The 21,684-nt window shown below is 49.4% G+C and overlaps 8 protein-coding genes across 8 annotated transcripts; 3 read left to right on the top strand and 5 right to left on the bottom strand.

Annotated features, from left to right (window-relative positions):
* Window positions 1-197: 197 nt before the first annotated feature.
* Window positions 198-547, top strand: J7T55_000045 (uncharacterized protein; the record flags this gene model as incomplete). Its single annotated transcript, XM_053134256.1, has 2 exons — window positions 198-298; window positions 349-547. The coding sequence occupies 2 exons, from the start codon at window positions 198-200 to the stop codon at window positions 545-547; spliced, it is 300 nt and encodes a 99-aa protein (XP_052987946.1).
* A 639-nt stretch (window positions 548-1,186) lies between these two features.
* Window positions 1,187-2,371, bottom strand: J7T55_000046 (uncharacterized protein; the record flags this gene model as incomplete). The annotated part of the gene is made up of 4 exons (XM_053134257.1): window positions 1,187-1,206; window positions 1,388-1,694; window positions 1,987-2,118; window positions 2,174-2,371. The coding sequence occupies 4 exons, from the start codon at window positions 2,369-2,371 to the stop codon at window positions 1,187-1,189; spliced, it is 657 nt and encodes a 218-aa protein (XP_052987947.1).
* Window positions 2,372-4,244: 1,873 nt separating this feature from the next.
* J7T55_000047 (uncharacterized protein) lies at window positions 4,245-5,837 on the bottom strand (the record flags this gene model as incomplete). The annotated part of the gene is made up of 1 exon (XM_053134258.1): window positions 4,245-5,837. The coding sequence occupies one exon, from the start codon at window positions 5,835-5,837 to the stop codon at window positions 4,245-4,247; it is 1,593 nt and encodes a 530-aa protein (XP_052987948.1).
* Window positions 5,838-9,411: 3,574 nt separating this feature from the next.
* J7T55_000048 (extracellular conserved serine-rich protein) lies at window positions 9,412-9,995 on the top strand (the record flags this gene model as incomplete). Its single annotated transcript, XM_053134259.1, has 2 exons — window positions 9,412-9,463; window positions 9,538-9,995. 2 exons carry the CDS (start codon window positions 9,412-9,414, stop codon window positions 9,993-9,995), a joined length of 510 nt encoding a protein of 169 aa, XP_052987949.1.
* A 725-nt stretch (window positions 9,996-10,720) lies between these two features.
* Window positions 10,721-11,026, top strand: J7T55_000049 (uncharacterized protein; the record flags this gene model as incomplete). Its single annotated transcript, XM_053134260.1, has 1 exon — window positions 10,721-11,026. The coding sequence occupies one exon, from the start codon at window positions 10,721-10,723 to the stop codon at window positions 11,024-11,026; it is 306 nt and encodes a 101-aa protein (XP_052987950.1).
* Window positions 11,027-11,245: 219 nt separating this feature from the next.
* On the bottom strand, window positions 11,246-14,884 carry J7T55_000050 (cytochrome p450; the record flags this gene model as incomplete). The annotated part of the gene is made up of 8 exons (XM_053134261.1): window positions 11,246-11,393; window positions 11,470-12,346; window positions 12,414-12,660; window positions 13,115-13,259; window positions 13,321-13,600; window positions 13,726-13,738; window positions 13,790-14,761; window positions 14,831-14,884. The coding sequence occupies 8 exons, from the start codon at window positions 14,882-14,884 to the stop codon at window positions 11,246-11,248; spliced, it is 2,736 nt and encodes a 911-aa protein (XP_052987951.1).
* Window positions 14,885-15,459: 575 nt separating this feature from the next.
* On the bottom strand, window positions 15,460-18,093 carry J7T55_000051 (uncharacterized protein; the record flags this gene model as incomplete). The annotated part of the gene is made up of 4 exons (XM_053134262.1): window positions 15,460-15,605; window positions 16,034-16,594; window positions 16,660-17,866; window positions 17,923-18,093. 4 exons carry the CDS (start codon window positions 18,091-18,093, stop codon window positions 15,460-15,462), a joined length of 2,085 nt encoding a protein of 694 aa, XP_052987952.1.
* Window positions 18,094-19,041: 948 nt separating this feature from the next.
* Window positions 19,042-21,563, bottom strand: J7T55_000052 (uncharacterized protein; the record flags this gene model as incomplete). Its single annotated transcript, XM_053134264.1, has 7 exons — window positions 19,042-19,274; window positions 19,942-20,093; window positions 20,154-20,569; window positions 20,634-20,793; window positions 20,873-20,982; window positions 21,065-21,217; window positions 21,282-21,563. The coding sequence occupies 7 exons, from the start codon at window positions 21,561-21,563 to the stop codon at window positions 19,042-19,044; spliced, it is 1,506 nt and encodes a 501-aa protein (XP_052987953.1).
* Between the last annotated feature and the right edge of the window lie 121 nt (window positions 21,564-21,684).

Raw genomic sequence — 21,684 nt, forward strand, 5'->3', positions numbered from 1 at the left:
GCGGAGGTGTCGAGCAATGAGCAAATGGTGGGTGATGCAGATCACCTATGACGCATACATGAACGCATCCAACGCAGGCAACATCGAGCAACCGGCGGTAGAGCTATTTGTTGGGTCACAAGTCATTCTTCCATCAGAATAATCCCATACCATCTTATTTAAACTTCAACTCAGGATCACAAAATTGTATCACGAATATGTCCGGAACAGCGCCATCAGAGAACCCAAGCGGCGGTGCACCGGGTGACCGGGGAGTAGAACAGACATCGCTTGACTCGCACCAGCACGGCCAAGCGCAGTATGTTCGGCCAAATCTGGTGTCGGATTCCTTGTTCTAACTAGCGACAGGAACTTGATCGATGAAGCACAGTTGCGACAAGAGCCTACAGACCGTGACATAGGCGCAAACAAGGAGGCTACAGATCCGAGGGGAGTACTACAGGGGCAATCCGGCACGAAGGCTAAAAGTGAGGCAAGAAACAATCAGGGTTTCCAGGTCGGTGACGAGGGAGACCTTCATGATTTAGCTGCAGGCAAACAACCATAAATTGTTTCTTGACTACGAAAGTACGCAGTCCAGTAGCTAAGAGGAAATACTCTTTGCTGGGCCGGAATGCATCGTAACATCACATTCAGCATTGTTACGCCCTAGATAGTCAACGAAAGCACGACTTATTCAAACATTAGACTTCAGCCAGAACTAAGAAGTGTCGATCATGTTCGAACCGGAAAACATACCTAAGTGGCTCTTCGTTCAAACTTTTGCCATGATGATATGTCCGAAGTAAGTCCAGCTGCTCAGCTTTGCCTGTATCTAATGTTGCACTCGCTGAGACATCCAAAGCCGTTGTAACAAGAAGAAAGTTTATGCCCTCTACATTTTAGTCTGTAATGTTTGAAAAAAGGGCAATGACCAACATCAACAGAATATAGTCAGGAGCTTTCATTTATTCAATACAAATATAGATGTCCACAAGCCGGAAGAGCATTGTATATTAATGAGCGGTAACTTAACTGCGTTTTGATGTTCTGGACATCAACAATGTCGTGCCGCATGAAAGTTCTTGTCCCCTTGTGTGCTTGGAACACAGCCTCTTGTGCATAACACCTAGATATATATCTTCCGCAAGAAAAGGTAAGGAGTTGGTATACAATATACATCCACGAGGAAAGGTATCGCATAACGTTAGGTGAATGCATTAGCCACTACAGCATCTGGAGTTAGCTACTAAAACACTAAAGAAGAAGCTTCACGGAGATGGGGAGGAAGAATCACAGTCTGAACAAAAAAAAAAAAAAAAGGACGTTGAGGCATATACTAAAACAGACCATGGATGACAAATGTTTTCTCTTGAGAGGTTTAAATTTGTATGTGGAAGCTGCTTACAAGGCCTTGCGTTCGGGCGTGAAGGATAGTGGAGCCATCTCCTGAGCCAGGCTTGATCTTGTGCTGTCAGCACGGGCGGTCCCAAGACGTTGTCAAGAGTATGTCGCAGCTGTTGAAGCGATGGCCTGTCGATGGGCTTGTGCATCAGACATGCAGATACAAGAGCACAAAGATCGTGTCCGTAGAGCTGCACATAATTCTGATCCATTATTTTTTGCCCGTAAGTCCAATGATTCTGGTTGGCGGCGTCCTGCGTAGCTCTCGGGGGCTGGATAGGGTGCATGAGTGTCATGCAGCACCACATCACCTGAATACCAAATCAGTTAGGCTCGTAATGATCCAATGTATGGCCTACCATTCCAATTTGCCACACATTTGACCACTCTCCGTAGTTTGCAGCAACAGTATTAAGATCACCAATTCTGCTTATTGGGCCCGGTGGGTCGGTTCCCAAGTCTTGGGAAAACGGATCTTGATGTTCCCTTAACTTATCCCAGTCCGAAGTGAATTGTTCCTGATACCCATCGAAAACTTGTCAATTAAAATTTCAAAGACGATAAAATGCCATTGGCATGACTCTTCAACCAACTGTGGCTTACCGGCAAATAATACCCAGGTTTGCCTATCTGCCGATTATCCCATATTTCCATCATCTGTTCCAAGGTATACGGAGGACCACCATCGGAGCTACGAGTTTCATTGGGGGTCTGTGCAATTCCAAAGTCTGCTATCTTGCTGTGGGATTAGCCACGAAATTGGGCGACAAATTTGTGATCAAGATCTTACTTTGAATACCGGCATAGTCCGGTGGTTGGCGTCGGTGTCGTACACAAACACATTCCGAGGGTCGATATCGAAATGAACAATATCATGGTGGTGCACATGTGGGCCTGGATTGGGAATTACCTCGGGTAGCGCTGCGCCGGTCTCGTCAAAAATGTCATTTTCATTCGGTGGCCGTTGTTGTCTTGGCGGGTAGGCCATGGCCACGCATGCTGTGATCACTAAATGACAAGTTAGTAGCTTGTTATATATAAACGAATCAGGTCCCGACTCAGCTGACAAATAACCGACAAGACTCACAGCAATCGAATATTTGCCAAATGATCGCTCCGGGGAGAGCATCTTGAGCTCTACTCACTGCATACTGTGTGTTTAAATTCCTCAAACTGATCTGATTTCCTCTGAAAACCCGACGACCAGCTTTGGAAAGTAGCGCATGCAGGTCTCCTCTTCTTGCCCATTCGATCCAAATTGTACGCCTATTTCTATCCATTACACCGGCCCGTGCCCCAGGTGCCCCCTCACCAATGAAGCTTCGAATAAGGAAGCGCTGTATAATATGCGTCGCCCGAGCTAATAGCTACGTGATCCCAGAAATAGTCAGCTAGAGGTTACATGGCTAAGAAAACGAGGCGCCGTGGTCAGAAGCAGAGTCTGGCAAAGGGCCTTGGGAGGATGGAATTGGTTTTAAAGGGCGTCCACAGACTCGAATTTTAGGTTTTTCATTGGCAATCGCTTCGAGACCAGAATTGTTGTTAGGTATCGCGGTCTTAAGAACTGATCTGGCGATTTGTTGTGTTGTCGTGTTTCTCCACTCCCAGAGACTCGCGATTCCCATTCCTGCATTGACATATCAGTCAGTCGTTGACAACGGTTGGAGCTCAATAAGCCAGTGGTGACATTGGTTAGCTTGTCTCGAAACACGCAGAGGGAGGCATGTAAATTTTGATTGTGAGTGAATCAAGTGAGCACACTGGACGTACCACCAACACCGAGGCATTTTATAACTAATTGGGAGAATTTTTAATATCACGAGATCACAAATTGAGGAACATGTTTGTCAAGAGCAATCACTGACACTTCAAACTATTTCCCCAGTTCGCTTGAAGCTGTTGGAAATCACCCAGAGCTCGGACTATATCAGCTGGATTCCGTCTTGCGACCTGCGACCTGATGTTGGGTCTTGGATTGGAAATCCTGTTGAAGCGGCCGGCATTAAGAGCGGCCCGTCTGCGGTTGCTCAATCTAATGGCAAGTACTGGATCGTACGCGTCAATAATCACTGGCTGTGGTAAATCTCGGTTACCGAATGCTTGTTTTCTAGCATCCCGGTCCCAGTCTAGACCTTCTCTGTAATATTGGAACTTGTCGCCGTATTCTCGCTGGTCCTTAGGCAATTGGAGCATTAAATGCAGAAAATTATTCATCCCGGCCATTATTATATATTCGAGCGCAAAAGAAATATGCTCCTTTACTGGTCTGGTGCTGAGGTGTGTTCTGAAGCAGACCATCATGGTTATATGATTGAAATGCAATTCGGTGATTCTGGGTCACCGGCGGGGCAATTACGTCGGCACAATGCTGAACAAAGGGAGACACCGAATCAATTCCAATTTTTGCGGACAGGATCCATCCGTTTCGGCGATTTTGCCGATACCGCAAACGTCTGCCGCTTCTTCTAATCCAGCTGCATGCATTTGGCTCAATGATCTAATCCTAGTTGACAAAATGAAGGCACGGAAAGCAAGGCCAACATCAAGAGACATCGTGCATCTCAATTGCTACAGATTCTATCTTGTACACTCAAAAACACAACGAACGTTGTGCTCACCAGCAGTTTGTGCGAGAGAAGTAGAGGAGTAGAGTCTACTTAATACTCAGATTTTCCAAAACTGGACCTGAATCGACAGTTCAAGACAGTGTGAATGAGAGAAGGGTATCCTCGAATAATATGACGATGGAAAATAAAAGTCCATCAAGGCCCAAAGCACCCAGAAATCTAGAAATTGTACCTTGTAAACAAGAGAACGAATTGGACACGATATGATGAGCAAATTATTATCTTTATCAGCAATCAATCCGCCTTCGCACGTCCGTTAGCATGGCCATTTGTAAACCCCTTCATGTAGCCTTTCGTATTCTTTCCTTTCACCTCACCGTTGGCCGCTCTATTAGCACTTCCATTTGTATACCCCCCACTATCGGAATCCAAAATAAACTCCAACCCTTTGGTGATGGAGCTGATTGAGCCAAACTTTGCGAACCACGATTCGGATATATATCCCTTGCGCTCGTTCCAGGGGTCGACCGCAGCCTTCCTCGGCAACTTGTCCCGTGCAACCATGAAATAAGTAGACTTCATGCTGATGATGGGTTCGGCTTTCATCTGTTCCCTATTCTGGACAACGGGCTTGAAGGCTACCGCGCCAATCTTCTTCGTGTGGTGGATGACTCGCATCAATAGCCGGAGGCACGCGTCGCTGCCCAGTGTCCAGCTCATGTCCGTGTACCCAATCACCATGGCCAAATTGGGCACACCCTCCAGCATGAAGTTGCGCCAGGCGAACCTTTCCGCGATGTTGAAGCGCTGCCCATCAAGGGTGCAATCCACGCCGCCGAGGATAAGGAGGCGGAGGCCCGTCGCCGTGACAATCACATCGGCGTCGATGGTCTTCCCTGATTTGGTCTTGATACCGGACTCAGTAACCATGTCAATATGATCCGTCACTACCTCGCAGTTACCGCCTCGCAATGCGTCGTAGAAGTCGCCGTCCGGGCAGACACACAGTCGCTGAGTCCATGGGGTATATCTTGGCGTGAAGTGCGGGTCCACGGGTATGCCTGAGCCTTTGAGCTCTCTGGCCATCGCTCTGATGAGCATCCTCCTTGCGAACTGGGGGAAGGTGAAGCAAAAGGTTTTGACAATGGTCTGAAAAAGAACGTCCTTCCAGAAATTCATTGTGTCCGCCACTCTCTTGGGCAATAATTTCCGTAATGCAAAAATATGACGAGGGGCCGCTGGCAACGGCATAACGTAGCTTGGGCTTCGCTGAAGCATTGTGACTTTTGCTGCTGTCTTCGCGAGAACAGGCAGGATAGTCACGGTGGTCGCACCTGAGCCAATGATGACCACTCGTTTTCCGGAGTAGTCCAGGTCTTCGGGCCAGAACTGCGGGTGCACAACGGTTCCTTTGAAGTTCGATATCCCAGGGATCTCGGCCTGCAACGGTTTCTCGTAGTCATAATAGCCGCTACATGCGAGGACGAATTGGGACCTGATTCTCTTTTTCTCTTCTCCGTCATTGATTTCTGCTTCCAGGGTCCATTTGTTCTCGGCAGACGACCAGTGAGCGCCTACGACCTTGTGCTTGAACTGGATGTGCTTGTCGATGCCTGCGGCCTCAACAGACTCTTGGAGGTAATTCTGTATAGTAGCACCGTCCGCGATCTCCTTCTCCTCGCTCCATGGTCGCCACCTAAAGCCGAAACCTGTGAGATAGGAATCTGAGCGAAGACCGGGGTATTTGAAGAAGTCCCAGGTGCCGCCGACTGTGCCTCGCGCTTCGAGCACGGTAAATTTGGCGTTTGGGAATTCCGTTTGGACCTTGTGCGCTGCGTTTATACCCGATGCACCGGCACCTATTATGACAAAATCGTAGTCCTCCATCACTGATAACTAATTCCTTGGCGGGGAAGACAGTTGGGCAATACCTCAAAAAGTAGGGTGGGACAACGAAGCATCTAAATTGTGTAGCATTTGTCGGTTGAAGCGACTGCGCTTCCTTATCTCATTGACGTCAAAACGGAGTAAAACTACCTAGATGCAAAAGCCTCACATGAACAACCCCCATTCGTTTCACTTGCCCAACTCGGGCCACATGGAAGGAGTTGGGGAAGACATGCGACGATCCTCGGTTGCATTCCGGGCTTGTATGGGTCGGGGTGTGTCCTGACAGGAAATGTGAAGCGATTTGTCGAGCACCCATGCGATTGGGTGGCAATGGTTCGAGCGAACTCAAGTTGGGATGATCTCTAGCCATCTGCTCCAAGACACGCATTTGTTTGGGAGAGAAGACAGGCCTTGGCAACTCCAGAACCTTCATGCCGAGGCTTTCCCAGCTTTTCTTGTGACAGTCGCGGCGCCCGAGACTCCTAGTGGTAGCTAGTTGAGCTACTAACACGGGTATCCCCTGTACCTCTCGATTTGGAGATTTGTGAAGCACACGATGATGGACAACTGTCCACATCCCGGGGCCATCCATCTAGCTACTGCTAATCGTCAAACATAAACCGAGGTACATACCGAGGCGTGCCTGAGTGACCTTTGGATGACGATTACATGGCGAGCAACGCTGCCGACAATTGCGAATGCAATTCCTCGCCGCATCCACTTGCGATCAATTAAGTATCAAGGTGACTGATTATCTCATTGCCTATCATTCACCGTGCCTAGAGAATAAGGCGCTTCGTAGCAGAAAAGCATCGTCGACGTCTCGTGGTCATTACGTACCCATGAACTGCTGCTTGAGCTTTAGCCTTCGCCAGTCTGATGATCTAGATTCATACATTCGGGCCGTGTGTGGTACATCGCAATGATCAAAACTCAGAGCTGCTCATATTGCCACAGAGAAAGCAGTGCACGGGGCAAAGGAAGCGGTCGTACAGATGCTGAAAACGGCAGTGCAATGCATCCTGAATACAAAAGAAGATACGATCTTATCCGTACAAGTGTCTTCGGACGAATAACGTAACAATTACAATGTAACCTCAAGTGATACGCGGGCGTTTTCTTTGGGAGTGCTTTGAGCATGCTTTATAATTTTATTTACACAGGAATTTCGCAATATTATTTTGCACCTTCCTGGGATCAGCCATGTTTTTACCGTCAAACTGCGATCTCTAAGATACCAAGCTTCTAAAGTTATCAAGTAGGCGGTATCGGGAGATATTCGAGGGTCGATGAAAATAGTCTCAGCCCATGAGATGGTCATGAGTTCATACACCTCAACTTGTTAAATACACGAGATCAGACACGGGAAAGGAAGCCATTAGTTGTTTTTGAAGGAGCTGAATGCATCTGCTTCCTGTATCTGTTTCCTGAGCTCTCTTAAACAACCTACTCATTATCTGGCGTCGACGTCGCCCTCTCTTTTCAGCGGCAAAACGTTTTTGCACGAAGTGGACTTCCGCATGGAAAGCGTGGCAGAAAATATGGATGCGGTCCCATGGTAAAACATGCCTTTCGTTATTGCGAACTAAACTATCTTTGTCATGATGAGCGGGAGATATTGTCCCAGAGTCTTGAGTATTCGAACATTCAGTGAATCAGAGTCAGGAAGAAGTTGCCAGTGTTTTCCTGACCGATCCGGAAAAGACATGAGTGGTCGTTACTCGGCTCGGATTCATGAACGTATCCCGCGAAATCTCGGCAGTCATGGACGTGCCAGATTCCGCATCGTCGAAACAGATCCAACTTCGCAATCACAAGCAAGGCCACGTCACTACTCAAGAGGCTCTGCCTTTCGGCAAGGGACCCATGATTGGAGCCACTTGCCCAAACACAGGGATACAGAAGGTCAGGCACAGCATCCGAGGAATAAGGCTTGGCTTCGTGACATTGAGCAACGGGCCCGTGCAAATTTTCATCACTTTCGGTTTTCACGTGCAAGTACAAATACATGTGAAAAACGAGAAATCGATTGATGGTACACGATCGACCTGGGTCAAAGTACGCGCATCGACCAACCATGCTCGCTTAATCAGATGTTGCGTAAGTTCAAAGACGGTCTGCTACATCTATTTCCTTTGACAAAAAGATTGAAAACAGGTATGTTTATATTAGGAAAGTCTATAGAGAACTGTTGTTGGGGTCATTTCTCGGTATGGGTATGTGCTGTCCTCCATGAATACAAGCTATCATCAGGTCGGCATACACACTGATTTCCGCCATCTACATGTCAGACTAAAGTTGCAAATTCGCTTGAAATGCCTCGCCTGTGCGCTTATCCAGCTGGTTTGAAGAGGTGATGCCGTTCTACTTCAAGCAAATCATCAAATAACATTGGGGACATACTTGACTTTTCCATAACTATTTCTGTATTTTGCCTTCCTGCTTAAACCCAAGCCAACGACAGTTCGTAGGGTGAAACAGACGTGCCATTCTAAGCATGTCAGCCGTACAATGTTTCCGTGCGCTGAGCTTTAGTACGTCGGATCAGACATCCTATTCCCTATCTTCTACTACTTGGTCAGAGTGCAGCCTCCCTGTATTCGCCATCTGCCGGTGCTGAATTATGTCGAAGCCTTCCGAGATCAACTCCGGATCTACAGGTATCACACACTTCAGCGTTAGATAGTCATCACGTGATAAAAGTGCACTATTTGATTCTGAGGGAAGAACTTGCGCTTCTACAGAAAACAGTCTCAGACTTCAATACGGCTTTGGCCTGCTCTTTCTTGTGGGAATCTTGGAATATTGTGTTCTCCTTGATTGCAAGTATGATAGGAGATCCGGGCCATTCCTTGCTAAAGCTCTCGCGGCGCCCCAGCTGTGTTGCGCAGATATGAGTCACCTCCTCAGCTTGTAGCATAAAGAAGGGGTGTTCTTAGATACAGATAAAGTACGTCGACAATCAGACACATGAAACTCGTCAATTGAGCTGTATCTACATGCAGTCGCACATAGGTCGAACGGAAATCAGGTGAGCATTGATTCCATTGCGTTGAAGAAACTGAGCCACTGTCCCATGTGGAACCAAAAAGAAAATAAGCTGACAAGTTTTGTGGCGTGGCGTTGGCTTGGTCCGACAGCGGGCTTGAAGCGGCCGCCGAGCTGAATGAACCAACATCCGAATGCTAAGCAATCTGATTTTTGACAGTCCAATCCCGCATTAGTCTGGAAAATCTAAGGAACCCAGTTGGTCCTGAAGCGGGCTGTACTCGAAACGTGGGGGGCTGTGCGGCTCACCTCTGTATCTTGTTGGTAATGTGGTGGAAATTGCTCTGCACTTGTTGGATATTGAGCGCCATGGGTGAGCATACCTCAGCACGGCGTACCCTAGCGCTGATCAGAGCTGGCATGTTTACTCGTTGGCTCCCATGATATAAGATGCCAGGTCCTTCCGCTTCTTGAACATGAACGAGACGATTTTCCTAACTTCGACTCTATTGTTTGTAGCCGTTTCCTTCGATCGCTATTCTCTTTGTTGTGCGTCATTGATACCCAGACTCCAAGTCTCAAAATGATTTCCAAACCTCTAATTACCTTCGCCGGTCTGTTGGCAGCTGTGTCAGGTATGTTTCTTCAATGCTGTAATGAAATATTGCCACTTTACCTAGGTACCCGGCTAACACAGAGTTTGCTCCAGCCATAACAATCACTGAGCCTCAGCAGGGCGCCAAGCTCGATTTCAGCGGTAGCAACACAATTTCTTGGACGTCGGTGGACACCGACCCCGTCTCTTTCGAGATCGTCCTCGTGTCGCCGAACAACTCCACGATTGCCCAATCTGTCATCACAAACTCTGTCAACACGACTGAAAACAAATACACCTTCTCAAACTTTGTCACCCCTGTCGGCGACAATTACCAGGTCAACTTCCTTGGCAATGTCGGCACAAACAGGGGCATTATCAGCCAGTCGCAGACATTCGCTGTCACCAAGTCTGGTGTTGAGTCGACTGGCACATCCTCGACCGGTGCATCTGCCACCGCTACTGGCGCCTCGCAGAGTGCTTCCGCCTCTGGTACAAGTGCTGCTAACGCTTTGAGCGTGACTTTTGGCATCGCTGCACCCATCGTCGCAGCCCTCGGCATGTTGCTTTAGACTTCACCAAAGCTTTCAGACAGGAGAGCGCAAAGGAATAGAAGCTCGGTTGCATTTACCTTTGGCCTAATAGAAAATATGATTTGAATATACTAGTGTTTCTCAAGCTTCTCGTTCACCAATCACACCTCTCGCCGCCCCATTGCCCCTGCGTTGCTTCTTCTCGTACACGGCTTTAAAAAGCGATCAGGCGCAGAATTTGCTCAACTTATCAATGATTCCATGTCACTCCACATTTATAGACTATTCTGCATTCTAATGTCATACATATGCGTCCATAACTTGGTTAATATGCCTAGATACCTTTGCATACACACGCCACTCGGCACCTATGAGCAGACAAAATGTTTGAGTACAGCGTATTACGGTACTGTCTTTCAAAACTCGATTTCCCTGCGTCAAATGATCTGATTCAGTATGATTATGTGAGCAAATAGTAGAAACCCAATCAGCACGTCATCGTGACCGAATTCCTACTTTGAAGCCTGTCCATGCGGATCCAGTATTTGATGTAATGACGACGATCAGCACTTATCTGAACATATTCATCTTCGAAGCTCGCCGCCGTGCTTCAATGATCAACTGAACACACGAATTCCGACGTTCGAAGCTTTAAGAAACAACTCGGAAAAGAAAAAACGCCAAAGTGAGTCTAGTCACTTTCAAGACAAACCCAAACGATTCTAATGGAAACTCAATCAAGAGACCAATACCCGTCACGAGATATGAGCAGTGACGCCGAGCCCACCATCCACACCGTCGGTTCTCGCTACAGCCCGGACCTGCCGGAACGCGATGGCAAGACGCCCGAGTACATAGATAAGATACTGCCCAGCGCGCTCGACAGCAAGCTAGCCAAAGGAGGAGACAGCAAGGCAGACAACCATGGGGACGTTGTCACGAGACGCCCCAGCGGTGCCACTGGGCCTCATACTTCGATCGATTCTGGTACAACCAAAGTGTTCCGGACCGTGGGCAGCGCAAATCCCGGCAGTTTTGGCGCAACAGTGAGCAGGGAAAACACTGAATAAGCACTGCCAGTAACAAACGACAATGGTTTAGCCGTGACTTTCGATAACTCTCGACTCTTGAGGTCTGGCCCGAGCGGACTGTTGACAAAAATGATGCTCGACAACAGTAGCCACTCCCAAGTCATCAGCCATCCTAATCTACTCTCGTTTCTTTGCAATTGAGTGGCAAACGTCTTGATTCCTCCAGGACAAAATTCAAGGCGTTATCTTGATCGTCTCTTACTGGTGCCTGTTAGGGTTTCCAGGTACCATCACAGGCACGGACTTTTCCCAGTTGCTAAACCATGTTCTTCCCTCCCAAACATCCTCAACCGGCTTCCTACCTGCAGATATTTTTGCAGAAACCTCCTCGTTCTTCTTCCAGGCCCTGAAAATTTTCCTCTTGTCAGCAAGAAGGTCCGCGCGTAGGGGGGTGTGTGTTGAAAGAGGGCTGGCTGGCTCACCTCAGGATGTTCTCGCCCACCAACTTCCGAATCTGTTCATCCGTGGCACCCCTTTTCATCACAGCTTGGATGAGTTTGGGGTAGTCGGCCACAGAGTTTACACCATCAGCGACATCGGTCGTGCCGTCGAAGTCGCCACCGATGCCGACGTGGTCCCAGCCAGCCACCTCAACCACATGCATTATGTGGTCGACCACCGTCTCGATATTCGCGGCTTCGGGATGGTCCTGATTCAGAAAATAAGTAACAAACATGATCATAATAACGCCCCCGTTATCCTTCAGCCTCGCCAGCACATCGTCGGGCGCGTTGCGGTATACCTTGGCCAGCTCGTAGCACGTGCTGTGGCTAAAGATGACGGGCGCCTCCGTAATATCCAGGACATCGCGCATTGTTTTGTGCGACACATGCGCAAGGTCCGCCATCAAGCCTAAGCGGTTCATCTCCCTGATGGCGGCCCGGCCAAACTCAGTTAGTCCGCCGTCCTGCCCCGTGGCCGTCACGGTCGACGCAGCGGTAGCGTAAGGATTGTCGCAATTGTGGGTTAGGGTGATATATCTGACGCCGAGGTCGTACAGCTGCCGAATCACCGCTATCGAAGACCCCGTCTGGTGCAAGCCTTCTGCGCCCAGCATGGAGGCGATCTTGCCCTTCTTGAAAGCCTTCTGCACACAGGACGAGACGCCGCAGAACTCAAGCTCTGGAGTCTCGGAGATGAAGCGGCGGGCAACATCAATTTGCTCGAGGGTATCTCGGACAGCATGAGTTGGGTCGTTCAGGTCCTTGAGATCCGAATCGCACTCGATGAACACGGACCAGAACTGGCCGCCCATTCGGCCCTCCTTCATGCGTGCTAGATCTGTATGACTGGCTAGGCCTGTGGTACTGTGAGTCGATCGATTTAGTTTTGGGGGATCGATAAGGTTGATGATTATGTCACTCACTATCACGGAAGGGAAAAGACTTATTGTCGTAGATCTGATTGTGAAGCTCCAACCGGAGCAGGAAAGGGAGGTCATTGTGACCATCAATCAATGGTGTTGACCTCAAAATCATATCTGTCCTTGTTGCATAATCGTCCTGTCTGAGATTGGCAGTCTCATCTTGGTTGTATGCAAAGAAGGCAGCCAGGCTAGCTCCAGCCAGGGCAACGAGACTGGGAATCGTCCAGCTCCAGGATGTGGCCGATGTCTTTTGCGTCGCGCTGTTATTCCCCATAATGATTGACGCTGGGGAGATATCGATGCTATAAACTAGTGATCAAACGCGAGTATCTCAGGATCAGAACGACTCGAAGCAAACTGGTTTGAACTCGGCTTATCTTAGCCCAGTCAGAGTATGCGGTCGTTCATTCATTCTATCGGTCAGCAGAGTTTGTTGGCTTCTGCAGCGGGCAAACGGGCCCGTCATCGGGGCTCTTGGCCCGGACTCGGCAAGCTCCATTCGGTATTCCTCTTCAACCACTTCTAATAATGCACAGAAATGGAAACACGTCACTCTTCATAGTTGATTCATTAATTACTTCAAGTCTGATTCCCTCACTACAGATGCTCGCGTGACCTCTCATCACCTTTCCCCTGGCAGGTAATACATGGCCGCATTTATTCCTGCGATCGAAACCATGTTTTAGAGTATGTCACCTTACCGGTGTCAAATACACGTTCAGTGGGAGTTTCGTCCAAAGAAAGAAGACCTTCTGATCCAACCAGTCTTTCTTGGGATCCACCAGTTCGATATCAAAGTTGAACAGTAAGCGTGCCAGTATCGTCCGCATCTCGGAGTAGGCCAAACTGCACAAGAATTAGGAACAGTTCTCATGACAATATACAGCCGAATAACATGGAAACTTACTTCTTCCCTATACAATCCCTAGGCCCCATACTAAAGGGCTGCACCGCTTCTAAGATGTCTCCTGGGAAGCTCTCGGGCGCGAGAAATCGCTCGGGCTTGAAGCTGAACGGCTCGCTAAAGTTGCGGGCGCTGTGGTTCATCGGCCACTGTGCGACGCTTACAACGGTATTTTCGGGCACGAAGTAACCAGCAACATTTGCACCGCCCTTTGGCACAACACGAGGCAGTGGGCCTGCTACTGGCGGATAGCAGCGGAGGGCTTCCCGGAGACAGGCAAGCACTGCAGAAATGCGTCAGTAAGCTGGAATAGATGAGTCATAACAATCACCTTCAGGAGTAGGCGAGTAATATGTCTAGTCATCGACGGTATTGTTGCAGGACTTAAATAAGAGGGACGTGACATACTGTATGACAGATTCTGAACGGAAGAGAATGTAATCTCGTGTTCTGACTTAAATGCAGAGCGTACTTCTTCTGTGACCTTGCGCAAGCACTCTGCGTTCGTCAGAAGCAAGTAGGTGACTCCAGAGAGAAGAGTTGCCGTTGTTTCTGACCCCGCAATGACAAGGAGCCCTGCGTTGGCTCTCAGGCGCTCGAACGGCATGTTCAACTCCTCCTGCTTACGCAACAAAGGTTCGATGAGGTCTGGACGCTCGACGTTGAGGCCCATTCTCCTCCTCAATTTCTCGGCTGTCTTCTGCCCGTTGATTCTGCGGAATTTCGAATTGCGTCCAGCTATCCACGATATCATTCGTCCCAGGCCGAGGAGCTTCATGGCTGTTCCAATCGGCTGCGATGCTAGTCCTCTCTCGATGTTCTTGACCAGTTCGCTTTCTTGGCCTGTCTCGAGACTGCCAAATGGCTCGCCAAAAGCCATGTCGCCGATTATGTCAAAGGTCGTGAAGTTGTACCAGTGGCGCAAGTCGAAAGCTGTTTTCGACGGCAACAGCTTCTCCTTCTCACTATCAGTCTTGTTGACCGGTATACAACGCTCCCGCAGCTGCTGAATTAACAAGTCAACATATCCCTTGACAATTGACTCCTGGTCCCGGAGAGTCCTGTCACTAAAGCCATGGCTGAGCTGCCGCCGGATGAGCGCATGATTGCCGCGAGTCTCCCCTAACAGGGAGGGTGTGACGCCTCGGGTCTGGTAAAAGAGTTCGAACTTGCCGAACTCTTCCCCCTTGACAACTGCTCCGTTTTGATGCGAATAAATGTCCTTCCAGGCATCTGGGTGAGTAAACAAGAGCTCGTCGGGCCTGATGCGCACGACGGGGCCGTATTTCTCTACCAGGGGGAGAAGTTCGGCGGTCCACTTGCCACGTAGCATAGAGACCACGTTAGGGAGACCGGAGGCACGGTTTTTGAGCGGACCGGGGAAGTTCCGGAGCGGATGCAGGAAGACATTGTAGAAACATCGCAGAACACTGAATATCAGCAGCTGGAGTGGTCATCGGGGAATGTCAGTCTGGATGGCTTCGATATCAGACACGAGGATAGCAATACATACCGCTGCTAATGCCCAAATCGTTGCGCCGGATGCGTGAGTGGGTAGTCTATCCATGATGAGGAAAGAACGACATTCAGATCGTTGTGTCTGCTTGTAGGTGAGCCTCGGCGAGCAGAGCGGTCAACAAAGGATGAAACTGCGGTTCAGCGTGGCTCTAATATAGAGTGCTCAACCCTGCAGATCATGACTCGTTGGGGTATGTTTTCTTTAATCCGGACGCGCTCGTCAGCAAGCAGCTTTCCTTCCTCTCCTCAGCGTGGCCAGTTGCTGATTATGAGTTGTCAGGCGGACTTTATAAAGAGATTAATATTCTGGCTCAAAGGTCTTGCCCTGCCGTGATCGTTGGATGCCTAGCTGCATATGTACGAATTGGACAACTGGTCTTGGTTGCAGGCCATCGGAGGAATGGAGTTCCCGAATTCCAGATGATGCATCCGAATAGTAAGCGGCATGAAAGGTTCGTCTCCAATTAAAGTTGGCCAATTGCCAAACCATGATTACTGCAATGAAACATCGTCCTAGAGGTACTCTTCTACTTATTCGCCAAGCTCGCCGCAGCAGCTCGTCAGCGTCGCACTCGGCAAAATGCACTGTAATCAGATCAGGTAGCGACGACGAAGTTCATTGCGCTACCAGCCGTTGTGGTGGCTGGTTGGTGTCACAGCACACGCGGCAGCGCTAACGTCACGGTATACTGAACTGTAGTCGGACATGTGAACTGAAGTCTCCAAATGCTGTACGCCCTGGGGAAGCAGCCCATGCAGATCCGAGCGGGCTTCGGCGTTTAGCAAAAAGTCCGTCTACAATTACCAAAGACAGCCCAGTGTGGGATTCTCGCTAGCCTGGGCAATTCGGGTGTGGTTGTGCGCAAAAAGAAAGGCCTTTATTCGCACCGCGATCTGAGACCGGTCTGTAACCTTAGCGTAACAGGTGCTCTCTCGGGCAACTACCTACCTAAACTGACTTTTATCGGAAGAGCTATGCATGCATGCTCGAAGAGTTGTACAGTAATTAAAGGGAGCCATGAAAGAATTCAAGCAACGCCGTTGAATCAATCCCGGGGCATAACTAGCAGTTCACCCTAAGCAAGCATCCATGGGCTCCAAATAATTTCTCGCCCGATTTCAGTCGCGCCGTCCTCCTCCCTGCTCTTGTGATATGTCATGCACACCAACAGCCCAAGACATCTTCAATTTGACTTACCAAGGTTGGGACCATTACCGGCTGTTAAATGCAACACCATTAAAAGCCAATTCAGGGTGTTCATGAAAATGCTGATTGGCGCGAATATAATCAGCGGAATGAGGGTATAGGTGAAGAAGAAAACCGCTCCCCCGGTCCTTCCCACAAGCTTTCCGAGCTCACCGTCTGCCCTCATCAACCTAGCGGCCTCATGCGCAGTATCTTCGTTAGCCCACGGCCCCACGATGCGGAACTTGGTCGGGAAGTTTGGGCCCAGAGCCCAAGTGAAAAACACCTCGCGCCCGAACGTCCGGAGGATGTGGATCCATGTCGGCGCAGACCCCATGTCGAGTGCGAGCTGATAGGCGTAGCTCTCCTGGTCAACACCGCGCTTCGTGACAGCAACGTCATGATCTTTATCACGGCAGTTGAGCTTGTACGACATCTCGTATTGTTCCACGGCATCGTGAGAACGCTGAGGAGGCTTGAAGCTAGGTGACAAATACGTGCGGTACTTGGAGCTGGTGATGAGGTGATATATCCAATGCTGAGCCTGGAGCTCTGCAAGTGGCGGGATAGCACCTAAGGCCAAATGAATATGTCAGTACCCAACAAGAAAACCATCCTGATGCAAGAGAATTGCCTACCAAAAGCTGGTCGAACGAAGCCGATGTATGCGATGCCATCGTCAATGTCTCGGAAAATGCCCCTGGTCACTGACGCATCCAGTGACGGGTATGCTTCGGCATTGGGGACGAACGGGAACGACTGCTTATACCCAGTCGCGAAAATGACGATGTCAGGCTTGATACCCTTCTCTCTCCTCATCTTCTCTGACTCAGGCCGCTCATTCCTCTCGAAATGTACCACACCCTCCCCATCAACATGAGTTGGCCAGGGAGCCAGATCAATCTTCTTTCCGCCAGTGGGCCTCAGCTCCATGTTCAGCAGCCAGGTTCGCCATCGATTCAACCTCGACTTACTCCGGTACTGCTCCGATATGTAAGGCATTGCCCTGTCACTCTTGCAGATCAGAAGCGAGTCGGTATGCAACCGCTTGGAGCTCACGCCTCCAACCCACTGGTCGAATCCGACACGGGTGCCAGATATCATCCACCCCATATTAGTCACGAACGCATCGTAAACTGCCCACTGCCAGGGTCCGTGCTGCACTACCTGCGGGACATATGCTGTGTCGAACAGGGACGCAGTTGCGCAGTCGAGGGGCTTGTTCGGGTTATTTGGGTCGGGGCCCCCGCTGCGGCCGCCCGCACGGTATGGCTGAGGGATTATCTTTGGCGCATGGTGGAAGCCGTCCCTGTGGCATAGTATGACCCGCTCGGTGGGTGATGTGATGGCCAAATGCGCAATGTCCATGGCTGTCTCACCGACGCCTAAAATCAGGATGGTCTTGTCTGTGCCGAATTGAGAACGGGTCTTAAAGTCAGCAGCGTGCAACGTTTCGATCCCAGCATAATTGGAGACGCCGGGCTTGTAAAGTGGATTTTGATTTTGTCCTTTCTCGTCGGAGGTAAATAAAGACGCATTGAGTCCTGGAATGTCCGGTATGAAAGGATCCTGATTCAGACCACTACATATCGCGACGGCATGGTATTTGTGCTCTACAAGTACTTGGCCTTGGGCATCAGATGTCGTAAGCACATGTTGTGATGTGCTTGTCGGGTCTGGTCTGATGGAAGTGACCTTTGTCGAAAGATGGATATGATCCCACAGAGCAAACCTTGTTGCGTACGATTTCAGATATTCGACGTATCTCTTAGGTGTTAGAAAGTCTTTCTCGTGCTCAGGGACACGAAAATCGGAGAAAGTTGTCAAATATTTCGAAGAGACAAGCTAAGAAGCTGCATTAGCTCTGGTCGAGATGGGAGACCAGTGGTGAACGAGCTCACCTCGGCGTCCTCGTAAACCCTGTAACTAAAGATACCACCAACGTCTTCCGCCTTCTCGAACAAGTGCGCCTCGATATTCGCGCCCGCAAAGAACTTGCGTGCTTCTAACAAGTACTTCAGAGTCACGAGACCTGATGGACCACCTCCAATGACTGCGACTTTGAGAACCATTTTAAGAATGATAGGAGACTGCGTGAAACACTTGGACCTATGTCAAAACAGGCATTTATGCAGCACAAACTGCAGAACGTCGTCCTAAATCCAAGTTCGTCTTTTACGAGGCGGATGGCACGGGTTGTGTCCAAGACACAGAGGGCCCACAACCCCCGGCTTCCTAGAACTAATTGTTTCAAGAGCTAAGGGCTTCGGAGCCTACAAGTCGGTGTGGCGTGTCCGGTCACGAGGCATGTGTGACTTGTTCTCTTCGAAAAAGAACACAGCTGGAAGGGTTTGTGAGAACCACTTGTTCTACAACCCGGTGCACGGTGTGACTAGGGCGGGGCAGGAGGCGAATATGGTCATGGGTTGCGGCCAACTTCCAAACGTATTACCGATGAGAGGAAATCAGTATGCACAGTCTTCGATTTTGTTGGCGTTCTGAGTTGGATTTCGTCGTCGGGATGCAGATTGGCTGTGGGGGAAAATGGCTTTACAGAACGGGATCCATCACAATGACTCGTCTTTATAGCTGGTGCGCCTTTACTTTTAGCTTCCCTTTCTCTAGGTGAAATCTGGTCAAAGCTGAGATAGCAAGTAAGTTGCTTGGCTTAATCAGTAAGGAATGTCAGGGTCTCACCTTTCAGGCTGTAGCGTAAGTGCCGAGGCCGAGTGGCCATGACAACCACTACAGCTGACCATGATTCCTTCTGGAGGAGAGGATGATATTTTCAAAGCGATTGGGGTTCAAGGATGGGCCGGAAGCTTCCAGCTACACTTTCGTGGCATCATTTGATATGTATGTCATCAAATAGACTGATCTTGGCTGCATGCATGGATTCTCTCGCAGTACAAGTGCAGCAAGCTAACCTCTCTGCCAATTGTGCCATATAGTCTAATTATCAGCTGTTAATTTCCTACTACTGTGTTTTTCGTGGCTTACTGTAATGGCAGCTTCGGTTCTCAGGCGAGGAGTTGTTTGTCGGGGATAGCGGCCACTGTCTTCGTCGGCCCGTTGTGCCACATGTGCAGGTGATTGACAGCGGGCATATGCAGATGCGTACAGATTACCGACAAGACAATTGGTGTAACATTGAGGAAGTAAAGGTGCATGTAGATGTCCTTATTTCTCGCATCCGTGATCGACAGTGCTTGAGTTTCTGTGAGGGAGGTAACATCGCGTGAGAAAGTTGCGTCTCGTTTAGCGTGTCAGCTTGCCACAGCTGAAAAGCTCTGCAAGCTAACATTTCAAGACGGAGGGAGCACCGAGCGTCGGAAAACAAGTTCAAGTCAGCTCACAAATCTTCAAAAAATCACATTGCTTTCTATTGATAGCTAGGCTTTAAGTAGATGACATAGAAGATTGAAATTTCGTCAACAAGCACACAAAGAGTTTCTAGTTTCTTCTCTGCAACATCCTAAGCTGCATCTGCTTGCGTTGCGAGTACAGTGGTAAGTTCAGTGCCAACTATAGTAATCAAAATCTTTTCAGTCTTGCCTCGCAATGTTTCACAGTGCAGACTGGTGGCTTTTCTAAGAAACGGTTAGGTCCCTCTGACGAGCTGATCTGTCAGTTTACCGTTCACAATTATGTGGATTGAACCCTTCCAGCAAATTGTCTCAAATATGTGTCTGCGCATCTTGATTCTTTCACCAATAGCCGTGAAATGGAACTCATATCGATGCTGAAAAATAAAATCCAAGCACTCGTGTATCGTGGAAGACATTGTGGTTCGCATCGTGGTGATCCTAACCTGCAATGGGTGCAAATACACCAGCAGAACATCTTTACTGCTTCCATTAACATGCTACATACACATCACAGCCTTGCTTCTTGGTCGTGCTTCCAACCTGGCATCTCACTCAGATCCTTTGCGGGTGCTGCGCGCGTTGACTTCCTCGCGTCACCGGATCCTGGCCGCCACCGCCATGCATCAATCAGGTCTGGTGCCAAGTTTCCCTCGATCAAGTCCACAACATGCTTACCAATATTCGGTAGCAATTTGAAAGAGTGCCTAGTGCCATATTAGCAAATAGACTGCACAGTTGCGGGCAACTTGCTGAAGAAAACTTACCCGCTATCTCCTGTCGCCAGGATAAAGTTCTTCCATCGCGGATGCTCACATATAAGTAACGACGAGTCCGCTGTATCGGTGCACCAGCACAGGGATCGATTGAAGAGCTCCTTTTGCTTGAAGCGTGGCAGGTACGTGGCTATAGCTTTTCGAATGGTGATCTCAGAAGCGTCAGGGTAGGTATCCGTCGGGTGCTTCGCATGAGAACGAGGAACTGATACTGGCTTGGGACCAACAGCACCGTACGGTTGGTGTTGCTTGTACCGGGTGAAACCGGGGAACTCATCACAGACTTTAATGACACCATACTCGTTGGGTTCGAAGAAGAAGCCGATATCACCATGATAGACCACTGGTACCCCCTTGTACTCGGCGGCTTCGTCGGGCGTTAGTTGTATATGAGCATAGACCCAAGCCTTTCGTTACATGTCAGCACAGAAATTCTAACGCTGGATCAACGTTCAGGTTCCAGTTTCTTACCTTTGAGCAGCATTGTTCTTCCAGGTCGACTAATGTTGGGCTCCAGGCTCCTGCAGCAAGAACGATCTTGTCTGCGTAGTACTTTGTTCCATCCTCCGTCTCGACTCCGATACACGTCGTCCCGTCATCTTCGAAAAGTGGGCGTTTGAAGGAGCCGGCACTGCGCCAGGGTCCGACGGTTAGTGAACTGTCTATGCGGTGATCGACGCTTTTCCCCAGAAGGTTGATTTTCTACTCACCCGCCGAAACCAAATCTGACGCCTTGCTTTTGGCAAAACTCGCCGATCGCGTTGATTGCTTTTGCCGCAGCAAGCCAGCCCCCATCGTGACTGTAAATTGCGTTCCAGCCCTGACGATATTCACCATCAGCAACTCAGCAAAATGTGGTATTCAATGATCCGGATGATGATTTGAGTAGACGATGTTCTCACTTTGATGTTCTCTCTTGGCAAAAGTGGTACTTTCGCCAGGATCTTGTCCTCACTGTCCAACCATTCGTGGGTTTCTCCGACCCCTGCATCAATCAGAGCTTGATATTGCCGCCGTAAACCAGCGATTCCTTCTTCTGACACTTCACAATCCAACTAAAGATTGTGGCACGTTAGACTCAAGGATCTGTAGGCCCCTTGCAATAGTTCGCCGGCTTACTCTTCCTGTGTTGTGAAAAAATGGCTTGAAAAGCTCATCATTCCTCCACATGTCACGCGCCTCCAAGCTAAGTCGCACAGTGGCCCTGTCCCGCACCCTTATCCCCATGATCTTGTTGAGGTCGTTTCCTGCAGACTGCGCAGATGGAAAAGGATAAGTGTCAAGCACGGTGATGTTTGACGGGGCATATCCGGATCGAAGGAGGTGCAGAGCCGTCGAGGACCCGATCGTCCCACCGCCCCCGACGACGATGACCTTTGTGATTCCCCGAGAGTCGGCCATATTGTGTCGAGTCTCTCAAACGGCTTGCTGGTCCGAGCCACGGACATTGAAGAATTTCTGGGCGTTTTTAAATTCCACTACGAGGATCGTGACGTTCAAGGCCCTCACGTGTCGGGTGGAT

This window comes from Diaporthe amygdali (genome assembly GCF_026229845.1).
Source record: "Diaporthe amygdali strain CAA958 chromosome Unknown NODE_43_length_333103_cov_65_012416, whole genome shotgun sequence".
Lineage (NCBI taxonomy): Eukaryota > Fungi > Ascomycota > Sordariomycetes > Diaporthales > Diaporthaceae > Diaporthe > Diaporthe amygdali.